Source organism: Chaetura pelagica, unplaced genomic scaffold, assembly GCF_000747805.2.
Source record: "Chaetura pelagica isolate M959 unplaced genomic scaffold, ChaPel_1.0 scaffold74, whole genome shotgun sequence".
NCBI lineage: Eukaryota > Metazoa > Chordata > Aves > Apodiformes > Apodidae > Chaetura > Chaetura pelagica.
Window position 1 is genome coordinate 649,476 of NW_009952982.1, and position 20,882 is coordinate 670,357.

Sequence of the window (20,882 nt, forward strand, 5' to 3'; positions counted from 1 at the left end):
GCAGCCTACCAATATCAAATGCTGCCAAAAGAGCATAATTAAGCATTTGTTAGAGACTCGCACCAAATATGACAGTGCTGCTGCCTCTGTCTCTCTGTCTCTGGTATGCTATTTAACAGCCATGTCCTCCTCTGAAACACTCAATTTGAAGTGGCGGCAGCAAGGGAAGAGATGTCCAAATTTATGCTGCACTTCTACATTGTTTCTGTAAAGCTGCTTTCACATTTTATGAATTTTGGCAAATAACTCATGACTAAACATTTTTAATAGCTTATTCAGCTCTGCCTGATGCCAGAATCAAACTCTCCCAGTTTTATGATCCTTCAGTCAGGCTTACAGGTAGAAGATTAGGTGGAACTGTTAAAAACTTAGCATCAAGGGTAACTAAATAAGGTAATGTACATATATCTAGACCACTGCACAAACTCTCTGGGGAGTCAAGGGCAGCTATAAAATTCAAGCCAATAATGTAACTTCCTGCTTAATTAAGAACATTTTCAAAGAAAGCAGACAGCAAGTTTAGGGCTTCCTAGGAGAGTACACCGATCAATTACAGAGACAAACAACCACGGCAGAGTGGAACACTTAAGAGACAGCTCATTAATAACATTTCCTTGGTGATAAAATCCTCCTGGGGACACACAGGTCCTCTGGTTCAATTTTCCCGGGTGCTTCTTCTGAAGAGTCAGGAAAATACAATCTATCCAAATGAAATAAGAAAAAAAACAAAACAAATCAGAAAATCTCCATCAACACTATCTGCACAATGGCAACATTCATCTAAAGAACAAACCCACCAGTCTGAACCTGCATGAGTAACTTCAGAAACCAGGAGAGTAAACTGCCAACAGAGGCAGAAGAGCAAAAACTGATGTGAGGAAGGGGAAATCCCAAAGCAGAGACTTGTAGGGGGGCATATGGAAGCCTGCCAGCACAGCCACACCCACAGAAGCAGTGGTATTTATCCATTGTAGGCAATTTTGTAAAATTGCAGTTCTGTTCTTCTCAGATTATAAAGGTTACACATTATTCAAGACACAAGCAGCCCAAAGCCTCAGCAGCTGTTTTATTAGCCAATCCTATTTCCTAGTTAAAAGAAACTGAAACAAACAACAAACCCAATATGAGGTGCAGCAGCAGCCACAGAAGGCAGGAGCTGAAAACTTGATGCCATCGGCTACAAGGTTAGCACAGTGTTACAAGAAAACTCAAGTCTTGCTTGACATTCTCAGGGCTTTGCTTACTTGGAAAAAGGGACTTGATCAGACAGATAGAAGCAGAGCATTCAGGACTACTAAAATTACTTCAGCCTTTTGCCTTTCACATAAATCCTGGATTATATACACATGACCTGGGTAATGCGTCTGCTCAGTCTTGATATTTGCTAGAGAATCACAAGTCTGAAGTGTGTGAGGTGATGACCCACTTTTTCAGAGCCATGTCACAGATACCTTACTCAAAGGTAAAGCTCCTGCCACATTCTTCAGGCAGAAGCAGGGGGCACACACTAGAAGCAGTTTTACCAGACTGAACAGTCTGAAGAGGGAGACTTGGAATAAAACTTCAAGGGATATAAAAAGTGTTCAGCCATCATGGAAATTCAACTGGACACAGACATTTAAGTCATATTAGTCCTTTTGAACACACCAGGCTCAATATTGTTGCTATCACAAATATCTACAGTACAGATGACTCAAGTAATTCCCAATCATATTCATTACATAGTAATTAACAACCAAGTAGTGGAAACTTCTTGAATAAGTTAAGAAACATACAGACTCTTCAAACATACTCCTTTTTCCTTCCTCATACCACATGTATATAACTATAAACAGCAAATGCCATAGACCCAAAGCAAACCTCTTTTGGAATCCCTTGCAGCTGTAATATTTGACAATGGTTTTTTGCCGTCTGGCACACCTATTATCCACCTAATAGCCAGGAATAGCTGCTATTAGATAATGGAGCTTAAGGAGATGCTGCTTTCCAAAAGCCTTCTGCTTTGCCGAATATTTTCACATTTTATATATTAGAATTTTTTTAAAATAGGTCTTAACTTTAAGTAGAAAACAAAGTTCGAAAAATCCTACAAGTAAAGCCAGTCTAACATATTACTATATTTCATTTTTATTTAATCCCCTTAAATTTTTAAAACCAATGTCTGTATTAAACAGTACAGTTTTATAGTTTCACGTATACTGACATGAGTTAAGCTATCTGACACAAGCTAAATGTCCCTCCAGCAAAGGAGATGAGTACTGGGTCTTGCAGCACAAACAAATATGGGGATGCTGGCTGTGGAGAGGCCTAGATTTAGCTCACCATATTGATTTAAAAAAAACAAACTGTACAGAAACAACGATTATATTTTATGCTATTGCTTAAGTGGTTTTCTGAGAATAAAAGTATTTATTGCCATGTCTCATGTATTGTTTTTAATTGGACAGTAGAGGAAAATTGTTTATTTCAAATCTTTTGAGACCTTCCAGTAATAATCTTCTATTTTATCAAAAAGAGTTTCAAATATAGTTCCACAGTAACTAAACAAAACCTGATTTGTAAATTCTCTCCCTAACAAGTAACCTGCCAAAACAGCCTACTGAGACTTTCTATTCCATGATCTATGGATCTTGATAACTATTTTGTACTGTATCCCTCTTGTATCTCTTATACAGATAGTATCTCTTGCAATTCCCCTCTCTTGCACTGTTTATTTCAAGGAAATTGATATGATTTTATCTTAATAACTCTAAATATTCATATAAATTGATACATATTTTTGGTCTTGAACAAAATACGCCTGTCTGATATATACACCTATTGTTCTGGAGTAATCATTGTAACTTCCAAAACTGATAGATCTTTAAGTCACACAATTGTCACTTGTTACTTGAAATTCTAAGTGAAATAGGATCTCATTAGCCAAAATTGAACACTGACTCACAAAAACTCAGTTGTCACACTCTCTCATACAGATGCCCACACATAGCACACAGCAATGAAACAATTCAGCTGAAACAAATAATTCTATAATCTGCATAAAACAAGAGTGTGTCTGGGGTGAACATCCAGTGATTGTTTCCTATAGCTCTTCATTTTTTTAAGCATCTGCTTTTCCACCTAAGGACAAAGTCACAAGCAGCAATGAATTGTAACAACAAAGTTGCTGTAAACCTGTTGGAAGGCTCTAGAGATCTTAGAACATGCATCTAAGACTTTTAAAACCTTGCAAAAGCTTCTCACTGTGTCTTTTACTAAGTCCAGCTTTACGTTATGAATCCAACTTCCTTGTATACTGGAGAATAGCCTCATTCCATTATACCTGCATACAGCAGCACACACCACTACGTTCCCATTAAAACCTCCCAGTGCAAATGCCAATGGCAACATTAGCACCAAGATGGTGCAAGACTGTACTTGGTCCAGCACTTACAATACCCCAGAGAAGCTGCTTCCTTTCCTTCTTGTCATCGCCTGCACAGAGGTACCAATACTGCCTGGTACAAGGATGTGGCACCCAATCCTACTACATCCTTGGAGGCTGGGGCTGAGCTGAGCATATGCAGGGGTCCCAGAGCCATTTAAGCAATGCTGGCATCCCTACTGCCCCATTACAACTGGTGCAGTAGAAACTATAAGGCACCTATGCCTGTGGTTCAGAAGAGGCTGGACAACCCAGTGCAGCACAGTTAAAGGCTTTTACACATCATCATAGCCCTCTGCAGTCTGCCCTGTCTTCTGCAGCACGACCCACATTAAACTTTGGAACAGAGACAAGGGGTAGCTGAGGCTTAAAGGTTTGCATTTAATTAACACACCACTGCTATTGTGAAACCAACTGTGCCCTTGCAGCTTCCTCACTTTACAAGTAATGCTCAGAAGGAATGGACAAAGCATTTAGCAAAAGGGGCAAAAGCCTAATTTGGGAACAGAACAAAGCAGGGTGTGGCTGCAGAGACAAAACCAAAATCAAACTAAAACTACTGTGTGCAGAACTGGACCAGTAAGCAACCTGCCATGTAGTGAGAAAAAGGCTTAAATTGGACTAATGTTTGAGGAAAATGGACCTGCTTGATAATTCAGTGGAAGATTTGACATATCTATTGAGCACCTGAAACAGTCCATAGATACCTGTGATGAGAAAAAGGTGGCTGTTTTACTGAGCATAATGGGGACTGAAGCCTGTAACTTGCTGTGCAACCTAACAGATCCTATTATACCAGCAGACAGCAAAGCATGTGCCAAGACATAGCCCACAGACACAGCACATTTTCACTTTTACAGACATGATAAAAAAGAGAAAACTCCCACAAATCTCAAAATGTGGCTGGAATAAAAACAAAGAAAACCCCCACAAACAAACAATAAACAAACACACAAAAGCCTAACAACAAACAAACAAAACAAACAAAAACCTAATAGCATTGCCAGTTAGGACAAAATGAGATGATGGACAAAGAGCAACTTTTCATCCTACGTAATACACCAGGTAGTTTTAAATCACCACTGAAATGTGTCCAGCCCCACATGTGTTTCCTGAATGAAAGCACACCAGCAGGAAAACTATGTGAGTGTGTGCTTTCGGTGTCACAAGGGATTTTGTAGTCCACATGAGACGTGGGTCAAAGGCAAATCCTGTAGGGACTGTGAAAAATTGTGATGTTTACAGAATTGTAAAAACACAGAATCACTGAATGGTTTGGGTTGGAATGGATCTTAAAGATCATCTAGTTCCAACTCCTTTGCATGTGCAGGGACGCCTCCCACTAGACCAGGTTGCCCAGAGCCCCATCCAACCTCATGAAATTAAAAGGAAAACCATGTTCTTTTGGAAAGAAATAGTGACATGAAAAAGTACAATCAGTTTGAAGAATAACACACGAGAGAGCTTAAGATTTCTTAGTTGGCCAGTTCAGTTTGGAGACCATGGGAAACAGGGTACAAGTGGCTAGCACAGGGGAAAACAAAGTACTATAGAGATATATACTCCCCCAGATAGTAGAGGTGAAATTTAAAATGAAGGGCCTTCTGCTTTTAAAATAATTTCACATCAGATTTATTAAGTTACTAAAATGGATTAGGTTGCAAAAGGGAGCACTCCTAACACATGCACAGGGAAATCCACACTGTTATTACATAAAAGGTGACGTAACTGTAAGAAGCTTATAGTCATACAATGGCTTGGTTTGGAAAGAACCTTAAAGATCATCTAGTTTCAAGCCCCCTGCCATGGGCAGGGACACTTTCCACTAGACCAGGTTGCTCAGAGCCCCACCCAACCTGCCCTGGAACACTTCCAGGGAAGGGGCATGCACAATATCCCTCGGCAACCTATGCCAGTGCCTCACCACCCTCACACTGAAGAACTTCTTCCTAATATCTAGTATAAATACTAGCTTATGCTAAAAATACTAAGCAGGTAATTTAACAGGTTGGATATTATTTTGGAGAGAGAAATTTCAACTGAAGTGACAAAGCATTAAGTATTTCCAAGCTCCAAACTCCAAGTCATAATTCACTGTAACTTTTGGGTAGAGCAAGTGGAAGCTTAGAGGAAGGAACCAGCAACTCAGAAAGCAATGGAAAACAAAACCTGTACTTAAAGGACCAGTTCCTTAACCTTGAAAAGCCTATGGAGTATTTGTTGAGAAATGAAAGCAGAGAGAAATGCAGTTCTTATAAAAATGGTAGAATTTCATCTAAGGTTCTACTAGGGTAATAAACCATGCTTGTATGAATCAGCAGTGGAAAAAAATGAGTCTATGTTTTTTCACTATTACAATCTAACCACTACCATAACTGGAGACATACATTCACCATAGGAACTGGCTATTTTTCTGAGTGATAGTTAGCCTTTCTTCAAGAATTATCTAACTAACACCTATTTACAAATCAAAATTGGAGAGTGGTAAGAACAGACAAGGCCATATTCAAGAAGACAGACTGATAGGAGTATGGTAAAGGTATTTAATCTCCTTGTGTTGGTTCTGATTGGTGGCGGTTTGGTAGCAGGGGAGGGCTACAGGGGTGGCTCCTGTAAGAAGCTGAGTGAAGCTCCCCCAGTTGTAAAATCCAGACCTCCCTCTAAGGCCAAGACTATCAGCAGAGGACGATAGACCTCTGCAATTAACATATTCAAGAAGGGAAAGACCTCTAGTTTCAACTTTCCATAGTAAGGAGCACTAGAAAGGCAACAGCCTGACTACAAAGAGGAATAGGATGTCTGGGTGCTCCATGTTGTGACACTGAGCTGTAGTGCAACAACCAAGGTGAAGTCTTTTGTTATATTTGCCAGTGGGAGTGGAAGGGCATGAAAGCAGTACAATCAGCATGCTTTCCATGGAACAAACTGAATGCTACCACTGACACAAGACATGGAGCAACGAAAACCTAAAAAGGAGCTCTTACTGGTTATAATACATACAGCTAAAATGAATCAACTCACACACACTTAAATTGTTCCTGCTTTTCTTTGCACTGAAAGACCTGCCACAAACTCTCACAATTGCCTCCTTTTTTGCACCACACTGTTCTTGCTACACAGTTTGGGGCTTGTGAACATCAGAAGAATACTAGTACACTACTAAAGTGAAAAAGTCTTACAGTTGGAGGTCATGGAGTGACCCATGAATAAAAAAAAAACCCACATCTGCTCTTTCATGCCCAAAGATGCTTTGGTGTATCCTTCGGTACGTGTACATAGGATGCATTAGACCATTTGTAGGTTTTTCATTTTGCAAAGTCATTCTAAAACAATCAAGTACTCTGCATGGTTTCAACAACTACAAAGCAGATGGTGGATGTGTTAGAAAAGCTGGCCTTCGATGATGGGAGCTTATAACAGATTGCAAGTGGTAGAGGAATTCAATTCACATTCAGGGTTCCAGTTGTTTTGTCCAAGAAAACAGTACCAAACATGTAATCTCAGCACACGCAGCCACAAACGGATTAGTGAAAAGATTTATTCAGACATAAGCAAACGAGATGTGCTAAAATCCTGAATAAATGTCACTTACAAAAAACAATGGAGAACAAATTTTCAATTGGTGAGTGTGAAGTCTTCTTGAAAACCTTTAGAAACTTGACAGGAGCAATGCAGTGGGTAGGTCAATTAAGGTCAATTTGAAGAGGGATTTTTAAAAATAGTAATGTAATAAAACAGCCATTAATAACTCCATCTAAATGTGTAGTTTCCACAAGAGGGGCGGGGATGTTAAATAATTGGTATTGAAACACAACCAAGAAGATTTTTTAAACGGTTAAGTGGTTCCGGACAAACTAGAGCTCTGTTTTATGTTTTATAAAGGAGCCATAAATCCATCTCACCCAGTATATTCTCATAATAGCCAGTGGTGAATAGTGAGGGAATAAAGAATGTCAGCAATGTCACAGAAATGCTGTATAGTTAAGATGACCTGGAGAAAAATCCAGCTGCTCCAGAGAACCAAACATGCTCATGTATGGTATTTACTGAGAGACTTATACTCTTGCTGCTACTACAGGTGACTCCCAAGTTGTCACAGGAACTGCAAGAAGCCCAGAATTTGCAGGTACCGCTCCTGGAAGACTGTCTCCTATGGAGGAAGCCATCAGGTGAGCCTTTTCAAGCAAAGGTCTTGGTGCTCATAGGGAAGTTAATGAACATGCTTACTGAGGATCTAGCTCCTTGCGCTCTCTCTTCTAAATATTGTGCAGATAGCAAGGGCAAAACAACTGACAAGCAAAGAAGGAAGGAGGAAGGAACAAGCTGGAGCCACTATCTAATTTTGCCACAGCAGCTGCTGGCTGCTGTCTTTGCTTAGAAATCAAGCTGTCACCCTTTTTTTCTGCTCCTGGTGGAAGCACCTTGCTCACAGCTCAGAAGGTAGTGACTCCTCATGCTGTGGCATAGTTTGAGCCTACAACCACTGAGCAACAAAAAAAATCTGATTTTCTACAGCAAACATTCACCTTCCCTTTACCTGCCTCCATTCTGCCTCTTTTGGTCCAGTGCTGCCCAATGGCACTGCTGTTAAGCCTTGTGGACTAAAAGAAATAATAAATCGTTAACTCCCCCTCCCCCCACCAGGGGCTTTGCTGGTATATAACACTAACACTAATGCTAGGAAAGGCAGTTTTTGCCATTATAGCTGACACCAGTCCTCTGAACAAAACTATCTTTCTTGGCACAAGTATAATTTTGCTGGTGTAACTGCAGCTTATGAGAAGGGTTTTTAGTTCCACTGTAGACCTGCCACGTAGTCATTTGTTAAGTCAAAAAGATTTCTGGTCCCAAGTGCTAAGCGTTCTTCGAATAAGAGACTTAAGTTGTTTAATGACTAGTATCACATGCTGTGCTGCCTGCTTGTTCATTACAGGCACATCTCTGTGCCAAAGAAAAGCATAGGGAAAAAGGAAGTTAACCTCACATGGAAAAATAAAGTGCAAACTGAACTCTCCATGAAGGGCAGGTGGTTGATTTGGTTTCCACGCCTCACAACACAGCTTTCCTTGCTATCCAAGTCTCAAAATAAATCCTGTTAGGCACAGGGGGAAGACGGCTGTCTATTTCAATGGAGTGGGAGCAGGCACTTGGTAGTTTTACTAATAAAGCATCTACTAATCACTGCAAGTGAAAGCTAAGAAACCTCACAGCAGTGGCTTCTACACAGATAGAACAAGGAATGACATACAGAAAAAAATAATTCCTTCCTGAAGACCTATGTATCTGTGGGGTGCTGGAGGAGGAAAAGCATTAAGTAAGAGCTGGCACAAATTAATTGCTATGTGAAATGAACGTGTGGAACACACAAAATCAGAATTAGTAAATCACTAGCTTTTTGCAGTCATCAGATGTAGTGTTTACAGGCACCACAGTGGATGACTTCTCAAAAAAGAGTTTAAACAAAATACAGCTGGAGGGGAAGAGGAAGATTTAGTACCCAGGATTTTGCTGTAAAGCATGGAATGGGGTGAAAGCATGAAGATTTTTGTGAGAAGAGCAGATAATCAAGTATGGCATAATGTGCAGAGCAGAAATGAGTATATGAAGCAATAATTTAATAAGCCAGTATGGATAAAGATGATCTGGATTTAGAGCCACCACTAAAGCACACAGCTCAGACTCCAAGAATAAGATGACAGAGAGCAATACCTGCTGCTGCACTATTTTGAAAGTACTTGAGAACAAAAGAAGGTATGGTGGCTGAAGAAAGAGTAAAAAGGGCTTTTATGAGCAATCTGGAAAAGCAAAAAAAACAAACAACAAAAAAACCCCAACAAAACAAACACCCAAAAGTCTTTGTATGAAAACTTAAAAAGCTAAATCATTTGGGTCTTTTGTCCTTGTACATCAACTTTCTGTCTCATCTAAACTAGTATTTCAAATGTACGGCATCTTTAGCATGAGGCTCAGTGCAATCATGTTAAATTATAAGGCTCTGCATGCATTCACACTTAAAGCAGGTTGGGATGAGTTTTAGAAGGTGTTACTCTTTCTGTTGAAGACAGATTTAAGATGCCTTACAGTATGACAGTCTAATCACAGCCTGAAACTTCAATTTCATTTACTTCTATTGCATCTTGTGATAAGTTTAACATTTCCTGGAGAGACAATTACAGGACAGTACTAAGAAACACAATTTACTCTCTCCAGTTTGCCTGAGTATGCAGAATTCATTCCATCCAACTCCACATTTCATTTTTTACATAGCAATGCTCATTTTACACTATAAATACCAGAGAGGTGTCCTTATATATTTTATATTGATACTGTACATTATTCATATAGTAACATGTACAGATTTGCTACCTTAGCCAAAAGTTATGTCCTTAATAAATAGATCACACTGTAGTATTAATAGATATCATGTTTGAAACAGTGCTGTCTGAAGACAAACTGAGAGTGGGATTTTATTATTCCAGATACTCTGTGTGTACAGAGTTACAAAAAATCCCCTTGCTGAAAGGTTCATATTCTAAAATATGTGGCCCACAAGTCTGAAATACACACATCCAAAGTGGGTGAAAAGGATGTAAGACACCTGGCCACACTGCTGGCTCATAGTCATCTGGCTGTCAGTCAACACCCCCAGGTTCTTTCCCACCAGGCAGCTCCCCAGCCACTCTTCCCCAGGCTTGTAGCGTTGCCATGGGGTTGTTGGTGCAGGACCTGACACTTGGCCTTGTTGAACCTCATACCATTGGCCTTGGCCCATTGATCCAGCCTGTCCAGGTCCCACAGTAGAGCCTTCCTATCCTCAGGCAGATCAACACTCCCTCCCAACTTGGTCTCATCTGCAAACTTACTGAGGGTGCACTCAATCCCCACATCCAGATCATTTATGAAGATATTCAAGAGAATTGGTCCCAACACTGAGTCATAGGGAACACCACTGTGACTGGCCACCAATTGGATTTAATTCCATTCACCACAATTATTTAAGCCCAGCCATCCAGCCATTTTTTTACCCAGCAAAGTGTACACTGGTCTTGGCCATATTTAGCTATTTTCTCTAAGAGAAAAGAGTGGGAAATGGGAAACAGTGTCAAAGCCTTTACTAAGGTCCAGGTTAACGAAATCCATAGCCTTTCTCTCATGCACTAAATGGGTCACTCTGTCATAGAAAGAGATTAGGTTGTCAAGCAGGACCTGCCTTTCATGAATCTGCAAACTTACTGAGGGTGCACTCAATCCCCACATCCAGATCATTGATGAAGATATTCAAGAGTACTGGTCCCAATACTGAGTCCTAGGGAACACCACTGTGACTGGCTACCAATTGACAATACTGATGGCCAAAAAGTATATCAATGTTACTAAAGCCACCTAAAGCAATGAAGCTACTCTTTCTTGTGAGTAACTGAAATAGAAAGTGGCCCACAGCAAGTCATTTGAAGATGGTATGTATTCTATAGGTATCTTTAAGGAAATTTTTTTCTCACCTATTAAGAGCCTTCTGAGTCTGCTTTTCTTAAGAAAAGAAAATAATGAAATTAAACAGTGTTGTTTGAGTATCTCATTAATAACTCAAGATTTCCTTTGTCACTCTTAGCCTGTTTTGACTGATACGCACTCTTTCAAAGTCATTAACTTCCTAAAGGTTCAGAAGGTAGGCATTTAGGTAACAAATGTAGCCCTTAGCAATGCCTTCACTGGGAGAGAAAACTCCAGCGTGAACCCTAGCCCATATTATCAGAATCCACACAAGAGACTGTATGAATTACATCACCATGGGAAAAGCTCTAATTGGTACCAATACAAATCAGACATCAGGTAATACAATCATCTGTCACACCTGATATCAGCACTCAATAGTTCTGCTTTTCATGGAAATGTCTTTTTTTTTTACGTCTGTAATTCCTGTATCAAATGACTTTCCTTTCTTTAAAAGCAATCCTCCTTGAAAATACATCCTTAGAGAGTCCTCACAAAGTCAGAGGCAGAGATAAGATATCAATCAAACTGAGTAGTCTCTGGAGGGAGTAAGTAACTAAGGAAAATCAAAGACTTGGACAGTTAAGAGAAAATTGCATAATGGAGTAAACTTCCCATGTTTTAATTAAACGGAAGGAAAGTCTGTATTGCTGCTTACTCAAATGTTAGTTTTTCATAGATTATACAGGTGTTTATACATATGAAAATATACAGCCTGTCCTATTTACAATCAAACTGGCCTCCAAGAGCACCATCAATTGATAAGACATGTGACTGTCTTCCCTGCAGCATGCAGCAGCTCCAACTAATAAGCTCAACTCTATGGGATGAGTGGCAGCCCGTGCCCATTGGAGAAGAACCTGCACAAATAATGATGATGAGATGGAAAGCCTGCTCTTAAAATGCCTTACTGCTCTATTGGTATTTTTTTTTTCCACCAACTTAAGACTGCAGCCAAGCATAACTGTAAAAGATTGCTGTCCTCAGCCACTAACAATCTGTAATGATTCTGGCTGTTTTAGCCATCAATCTCATTCAGCTGACTGATGAAGGATGCAGATGAAGGACCAGAAATACAGTTCAACAAAATCAGTTTCTTATTTCACAGAACTATCCAGATTTGGGAATAAGCTCAGCTAACAGCTCTGCTCTCAAGCTAATAACGTCAGATGGTTCCCCAACAGGGTATAAAGAATTGAAGAGACACTCCTTTGCCTTCACCCTCTGGTCAAATTTGGCCAGGATCACCAAAATACCATCCAATGCCTCATGATGTATTTTCACATCAAGCTGTTTATTCTGGTTACCCTGCACACTTAAAGTCTTCCGTATATTATAAATATTTGCATGGTTCTTACAAGACATAGCTGTGCCACTCTAGTTGAAGTGTAAGGAAGGAAAATTATGCCAGTAATGAGGGAATTCTCATTTTCATTATTTCTCCTCCTTCTTTCCAATTACATCCAAGTAATAAAGATTGACTGCTGGCCGTGCCACTAGCTCAGCAAACCAGCACATTAGCACAGAGCTTCCCAAACTGTGGTCCACAAACCCTCAAGAGCAGCAAAGCCAGAAAACAAGAACTACAGCTGGTCCCTAAAATCAGATTACATATAGGTCCTTGCTTTTTTCCACATGGATCCTAGTTGCCACTTCCTTGGCTCTGAGTTTCCATACATTTCAGGTTTGTACTTTGTGTCTCAGAAGCCAAGATATATCATTCTCAGGGCAGTACCAGGTGGGAATTTTACATGGACTAAACACCAAAGCAAAGTGCCTTGCCTCATCTCTTTAGGCAGGTAGGTGGAAAGCAAAGCTTCAGCTGGCAACTCTGAGTTTCCAAAGCTACAAGATACTATAGCCCTGGGTCTTTGGGAGCCTACCCACTAGAATTAAGTCTTCACATATAATTTTGAAGCCTTTGACTTCTTTAAAGTGCGTACAATTTTAATATGTTTTCACAATGGAAAAGAGACACGTGCATATAAATTATTAATTTTAAGTTTAATAAATAATAAAACTACCTAGTCTCATTTCCTTTCGTTGCTGTCTACTCTCTATAACTAGTGTTCTAACAAAGCATTTTGCAAATTCTGTGATTTACTGAATTTCTCTGTTGTTTAAAGCATCACCTGAACAGTCAGATATAGGTATTCTGTTCTTTGATGGGCAAATCACTACCAGTCTCAGCTAGTTTTCTGTAGCACAGGATCTCTTAAGGAAATCAGGAACCACTGGAAAGATAAGTGCAGTTCTGTGCAGTGCCTGTTTTGAGTCTTAGGAGGTTTGGGAGAAGTCAAAAGAAACTGGGAGTAAATGCTGGCATAAGCCAAGAGGGATTAAGGAAATTACATTTTTCTTTCTATAGCAATCTCTCTGGCCATAGGAGACATCCTACCTTTTTTAACAACAACAACAGAAATACAAGGCAAGAAGAGCCTTAGATGACGAGCAAAGGAAGAAAACTGTTCATTTTACTGACTGTCATAAAGAAAATCTGGATGTTTGGAAGACAGCGTGTGGAAAACAAATGTTCTTTCCTGGGTATTTCACAGTGAAATACAAATATTTCATTATTAAATAAAAATAGTTTTGGGATCATATGAACTCATCTTTAGTCTTAAGGTTTCAGCAAGTCAACAAAAGGAAATTGAAGTTCATAAAAATGAATGAAGTCAGGCAAGTATCATGTATCAGGTGACAAGTTATTTCAGGAGCTTACAAACCAGAGCAGTGATACAATGATGGCTCCTCTGAATCTGGCAGTATTCCAGGAAATGGCCTCTGAATTGCAGTTTCCATTACAGCAGCAAGTCTAATTATTTTTTGTCCATGTTTCAGTACCTCAATACCTCAGAGTAGTTGCAAATGCACAAGAGCAAATTCTTCAGGAAAATGCAGAAATCTTTTCATGGAGAAAAGACCTATTTGAGGACTAGGAGATTTTTTCTCTGTTAGTAGCTGCTGGTTTGCTGTAACAATTGACTGATTCAGCACCAACACTAACAAGGTAACCCCAGCCTCTGACATTTGTGAAGAAGCTTTGTGTTCTCTTCAACCATCAGAAAGAAGAGCAGAAATTTTCTGTTTTCACAGCTATAGGACAGCTTTTAATAATGTTGCAGCATGAGCGCAGCAGCTAATCCAATAAAACTTGTCAGGAACATTTAAAAATTAAGGTCTCTGAGATTTTGTTTCCTATAAATTCACCAGAGTTACAAAAAAAGAAAAGAAAAGAAAAGAAAAGAAAAGAAAAGAAAAGAAAAGAAAAGAAAAGAAAAGAAAAGAAAAGAAAAGAAAAGAAAAGAAAAGAAAAGAAAAGAAAAGAAAAGAAAAGAAAAGAAAAGAAAAGAAAAGAAAAGAAAAGAAAAGAAAAGAAAAGAAAAGAAAAGGAAAAGTTCCTCAGAAATGCAGCACTCATCGGAGCTGCACAGGGCTGAGGATTGTTTTATCTCCCACTCTGCAGGAAAGATAGCTGAAAGTACTGGGAAACAGGCTGTAGGGATGCACAAAATGGATTGGTGTTAATGAACAGAAACAGGAAGAAGGAAGTGAAAAAAATATTTCTGAAGGAAATCAAAGCATTTGCTCAAAAAAAATAAAAAGCAGAAACAAGTTAAAATAGACATTTAATTAATTTAATGCAATGACTGCTCTCTGTTCATGGAAAAAACAACATTTTTTATTTGGAGGTCAAAGCATGAAAAAAAAACAAACCATCAACTACTCTCTGTCACCAACCACCTAGAGAAGGGTGGAAGGGAAAGTTAGAGACAGCAAAGCATGTATGCAAAGATAAATTCTGTCTTTTTGCAGAGATGCTTCTACTTTAATTTCACAAAGTAAAACATGACAGATAACTGACAACTTGAAAAACAAAACAGCATCATTATTAGTTTGTAATCATCCCAAGACTTTTGATCACTAGAAATGGAATTTTTTTTTCTGCTTTTACTTAAGCCAGTATTTCTAAAAATCATCTCTTATTAGTTACTTTATCCAGTGTGAGAAGGTGAAGAGCTGCATCTACAACTTCATGCTGTGCAAACCTCATTTGGACATGATCACCATCAATCACTCCTACTGTGATGTAGCATGTGCAAGGGAAACAAAACAGAAATTGTGCTGCAGTATTTGACACCAACCACTCCCCTGCTCATATGCTTTAGTTCACAGAGAACCCAGTTGGCATATGGTTATTCTCTCTTTTTGGGACCCCAGTCTTTTCTCTCCCTCCAAGCATTTGAAAATAGCTTTTATGGTTTCAGGAAAAAGACAAAACCCTTTTCTTGTCTCTCAAAGGATTAAGGCTTTCTTACTGAAAAGCATGCCAAAGACATATTACTATGTACCATTTTGCCTTTGTAAATACACATACATTACTTGCAGTGATATCTCTTTTTATCATATGCTTTGGTGGAAGATGAATATTGTAAAAGGCATCAGAATGCAGTGAGTATCCTTTGTGGCAGTATCATGCATAGTCTTGAAAAGAGCTCTTAACACCAGCTTCCTACTGTAGCTCTCTAGCACACACCTCACCTATCTGTCAGTGCTATAATCTTGACCAGGAACAGTCAGTAGTGGCACAAGGCTAAAAAGAGCAAGAAGGATAGTGTTTGGCTTTTTCATAAAGGTCTAAAGCTAGCAATAGATACAAAACAGTATTTATTAATGCAGAAGCAACCAGAGTCCAATTCAGACTGCAGTCTTACTGAACACTCTACCAGCTTACCTAGGATATAAAGAGAGCACCCTCCTTGTGTTTCACAGCTCTGGTTAGTACCACCAATTCAGTGGACTTGCACTAGTTTATCACATCCTGATTCCTTGGTATGACTCAGGTCAGCAGAAGTTGCCTGCACTTTTCTGTTTCCTCATGCACCAGCACTGCAGCATGTCAGTTTTCAAACAGCTGTACAGCAGCACACACTAGAGAATAGCTCTTTCCTTCTCACACACAGCCCTCCCTGTACTTCTGACAATCCATGAGAGCACAGACAATCATTAATATGGGCATGGCAACATCCTATTGCAAACACGCTCACTCTCCTCCTTAAATGCCAGGATAGAAGTGGTGCCACTTCACAATAAACCTTACCTCCCTCAGCATGTTAATAAACCACTCTTGAACAACAAGGTATTTAAAGGCACCTCTTGAGGACTTCCTACATACGAATCTGGACTGGAAACTTTGAACTAGAAATCACTTCCTCTTCTCCCCTAGCAATCAGGCTGCTCCCTTTTTTACAGGACAAAGAGCATTTGTAACCTGGACCGCCCCATTGAACTTCCTTAGTTTAGCCTGTGGAACCATTTCATGGCAGCAAAATGCCCAACCATCATCCTGCAGTTGAACAGCCACCTCATATATTAAGAAGATGGAGAAACACGTGCCTGTATGTCCTATCAAGGTGTCCTGCTGATGCATGCCTCATAGTGATTTGATAACCTCTTGCCCCAGAAGAAGTGAAGAGGGCTCTGGTTTCCTTCCACCCTTCAGAGCCATGTCTTCAGGAAGGAATGTCAGTGCTAGGACCCACAACTGACTGGGACAGAGTATGGTCACCTAAAGATTCCTGATAAAGGCTTTAATGTTGTCATGTGCCAAGAATGCCATCCGCGATACAGCAATGATACAGCATGTGCTCAACCTTAAAATCTGTGATTTCTGTGATCTCAGTGATTTCTCCAAGACTATGCATGGCTTTTAAGGCAAGCACACATGAGAATGAAAGATGAGGGCAACAAAAGGGCCTCACAGTGGAACAAAGTGATGAAGGCATTCATGCAATTGGCTTCTATTGCCTTGTGTCACAGTTTTGAAACACAGGTGAAGGCCAGGAAATGAGAGGATGAATGAAAACCTCAGCAGCTTGTCCACACAAACGAATGAGGCCACAGAAGGAGTAGCCTAGGCACCAATTTGTCCCAATTTGTCCAACTTCCAAGTTTAAACTTTTAAGTTGAAAAGCAGCAACAAGTTCAAATTCCATCTCAGTAAGCAGACACAAATGCAACCGTCTCACTGTTTCAAACATGTACTCACCCAAAAGAGAAGGTTGAAGACAAACATTAGGTACTTTATACACTGCAGGCAGTTGTGAGCCATGCTGCACCTCTTCAGTTCTAGGAGAAAAATAAATGAGAGATCCAGGTAAAAGACAACGTACTTGTTTCCCTTGGGGGATGTGTACTTAGCCTTGGCGGCCTTAGGGCCTGGGTTGGTGTGGAATCCAAAAAAAGAGTTGCTGGCAGCTCCAAACTGGCCACCATACATGCTGCTGTAGCGACGAAAGGTGCCATTTGGGAAACTGTAATCCTTGCTGTCCAGGGAAGGGCTTCTGTGATAGGTCGACTCATCCGTGCTAGACCTGCGCATGGTGCCTTCGGCTTGTCCACTCACAGCTGCTGCTCTCACAGTCGTTGGATGCCAATGGTGTGGGTGAAAGGTTTCTGATTTATTTTATTTTTTTCCTCCTTCTTGCTATAAAAATCCCCTATTGCTTTGCACCAGCTGTTCTTTTGTCTGCCATCCTATCACGGAGTTGCCTGTGCGGTAGAGCAGCAAAGTTTGCCAGCTGAAGTCTGCTCAGCCAGGAGCTAGGGAGCAGCGTGCTTCCCCACGAGAAAGGCTCCTGCACGCGTGAACATGCCCTCCGGTGTCACAGCCGTCCCTCTTGGCCCACCCCACTAACAAACGGGGAAAAAAAAAAAAGAGAGAGAGATATACTGTACCCAAAGCAACGACTTTTAAAAAAAGGAAGCGTGGCCTCGCCCGGGTTGCCAGGGCCACACAAAACCCCAGCCCCACATGCCACGCGCGGCAAAGAGCGCGCCCTGCACGGGACTCGCGTGCAAGGACAGAAATGACCCGAACGGCAGGCAGCTCCCGTGGCCCTTTCCTCTTCGCCACGCCGCTCTGCCCCGAGACGCCGGGCTCACTTCGCAGACCATCCCCCCGCATCCCCCCGCATCCATCCCCCCGCGGGCAGGCGCGGAGCCCCGTTCGGCGCAGCCGCCCCTCCTCCCCGCACCCGCGCCAATCGCGCTGCCCGCCCGGGAGGACGGGCCGCCTCCCCCCTTCCGGGATGGGGCGGCCGGAGCCCCCGCCCCGGGCCCCGCGTCCCTCCCGCTCCCGAGCTCGCAGCGACCGCACGGAGATCCGGCCCGAGTGACGGCGCTGCCCGCAGTGACACGCAGGCGGTGCTGCCCAAGGAGACGGGAGTGTTGTCATTCCCGAAGCTCGGGATGCTTTGCGGGTGCGGGGTCGGGAACAGCCCCCGCTTCCTCTGCGGGAAGGCTCGTTCATTCCCCGGGAGATCCAGTACCTGCGTTGTTGCCGTTCAGTTCCACGGAATCGGAACTCGGCAAGATGTGTGGCCGGCTCATTAAGGTCTCTAGCGGGTAACTCACTGACAGGCATCACAGCCCCTACGCTGGGGAGCCCTGCCCTAGAATCTGGCTATTCCCACAGGCAGTAATGAGTTGAAAATCTGCCATGCAACTTTTTCAGAAAGGAAAAATCCGACTGAACCTGTGGTAATTACAGTATTAATACTCGGGAAAGCAAGACTCATTTACCATCTTTGCCCTAAATTCCCTGTGAGAGTAACTCTTAGTCTCTCTATGTATCACTCCTTAATCTGTAAAATGGAGATGGCCTTTTGCTGCCTTCCTTCTCTCATCTCTGCCTTATGATTTTGACTATAAACTACTAGAGCTTAGTGAGAACACGTCTGCACAGCATTTTTAAAAGGCTTGCCCCATCAAAGAAATAATTCAAGATGGAAAGAGCTTTCTTGCAGGAATCATCTTGCCAGTCAGAGCACAAATCAAGAGATCCAGGCACCAATTAATTAAAGAAATTAGTAAAAGTAAAATGAGCTGGTTTTGCACATAGCCTGAGAAGTTCACCCTTGCAAACCACCCTCTATTTCTGTTAATTTACAAACTGCAAAGCCAGAGTCTAATTATCTCCCATCATTTCCTCCACAAACTATAAATACATTTGGCATACTTGGTGCAAGCTTTGAAGAAAAAGAACTTGAACACAAAACACAAGGGTAATAACTCCTGTACCATCTGTTTCAACAATTCTCAATGACTCGCAACTTCTCCACTTTTTAATTTCCCTACCTCTAAGAACAGAGATACTACATAGCCCTGATGGAGCTCACTCTTCTACTCTTCCTCCCTTTCCTGCGTGGTATAAATGGTCACCAGAAAGGAGTCTTCCTTTCCTAGGATAAAGATGGTCCCAGTCCCAGATGTTCTCAGTCTGAGTTTCCAACACACCTATTGTTTCTCCCATGGCACCAAACAGTTCTGCCTCCAATCTTCCTCCTTGTTTGTAAGGCAACTAGACCAGTTTGGCAACAGTATCCCAAAGGTAATTCAAACATTTTCTATGTCCCCTGTCAGAACAGAAATGTCGATGCTCAAAGCTCCATATTAAATGGCAAAAACAAGTACTGGGTACAGCTATGCACAAAGATTATGAAAGTGTCTAGTTAGATAAGCGTTATTTAACAAGGGTGCCCAAGGTATTGGAAGCACGTAACAGAGACCATTTTGGCATATTTACTCTAAACTAGACATCTGAAGGTTCAAAAGCAGCTCACTTGGATAAGAAAAGGGATAGAAATCACTTGATTTCAACCTTTCTTTAAGATAAGAAATTATCAATTCCCAAGAGAATTCACTCCTTAATATGGGTGGAATAAAGGCAAGATCTGAGACAGAAGGGAGAGTTTCTAAATGTTGCTTTTTAAATAAAAAATATTAAACATTGACACACAGTGGCTGTATTTCAGACAGATGCAGAAAAACACATTAAGTCCCACACGACCCTTCCCATTAAAGGGGGCTTTTACCCCAGCCTCCTTCCACCAACATCCCGTAGCACTCTTCATTGAAATGACAACTTGTCAAAGGCACTTAAGAGTAAAATTTAGCTCTCAAATCATTGCTGTTCTTCATTCTCATACCAATATCAACAGCTAATTAGAAACAGAGTCATTTGGGATACAGATTTTATACAGTTCCAGAGCAATTCTTCTATTAAATCTTCTGCATTCTTCTATTAAATCTTTTGCTCTAGGAAACCCAGCCAGAGTTGCTAGCCTAAATGGGAAATCCTGGAGATAGCAACATTGCACCAGCAGGCTAACAGCAGCTTTGATGACATACTTACATGAAGAAATAAGACCTTGCATGGAAACAGTAGAAAAGCTGTAAAAAAGAAGGGTGGATGTACTCTACTTTTGCCCATTGCTATTGGAAAGTGGATGAAAGGGGCAGGGATATGCTGGGATCTGTGTCAACATTTAAGCCATTGCAATAAAGCAATGCTTACATGAACCAAGAACAATAAACATCCAAAGCATAGCATCACTGTGACATTGTGTCCATAAGGGTGACTGAAGGGGCAGGTGAACTACAGCTTTCACAAAACTTTTTGTTGATGACTGAGCCTAAAATCACAGCCTAGAGCTAGTGACCTCTGTTCACCTCAGCTTTCAATCTACCATTTCTCTCCCCAGCTGCATCTGTGTATTGCCACCCTGTGGCAAATTCATATTGATTCCTCAACACAAGAAAGCAAGCACTGTGCAGTCCTGCCAGCAGAGGTTCAATCTGTATTGATCCTAGTGGAATGCTACCATTTATGCTGTAACACCTGTGTCCCTGCCACTTTGACTGGGGGGCTGGTACTCTTCTGTGTCTCCAGCCCAAACCCTGGCCGTGAAATAGGAAAGGAAGCACTTTAAAGATGTCATATAAGCTCCAGGCAATAGGTAGAAGCTGTAAAAGGTTTGAGCATCACCAGTAGAACTGTTAATAGTATTAGTCCTCACACCCTTTCTCAGAACAGCCTGATCCAAGGCTTCAGCTATCACCTGAAAACACACACCTATTGTTCAGCCCGCAATTCCCATCTGCCAACCTCAGCCCTTACTGGCAG

General features: G+C 41.2%; 1 protein-coding gene across 1 annotated transcript in view; it reads right to left on the reverse strand.

Annotated features, from left to right (window-relative positions):
• Nucleotides 1-17,297, reverse strand: part of TSPAN4 (tetraspanin 4) — a 166,452-nt gene extending 149,155 nt beyond the window's left edge. The window contains exon 1 of the mRNA XM_009996415.1: nt 16,965-17,297. Coding sequence (XP_009994717.1) covers nt 16,965-17,297 — 333 coding nt within the window. The remainder of the gene's footprint in view (nt 1-16,964) is intronic.
• Between the last annotated feature and the right edge of the window lie 3,585 nt (nt 17,298-20,882).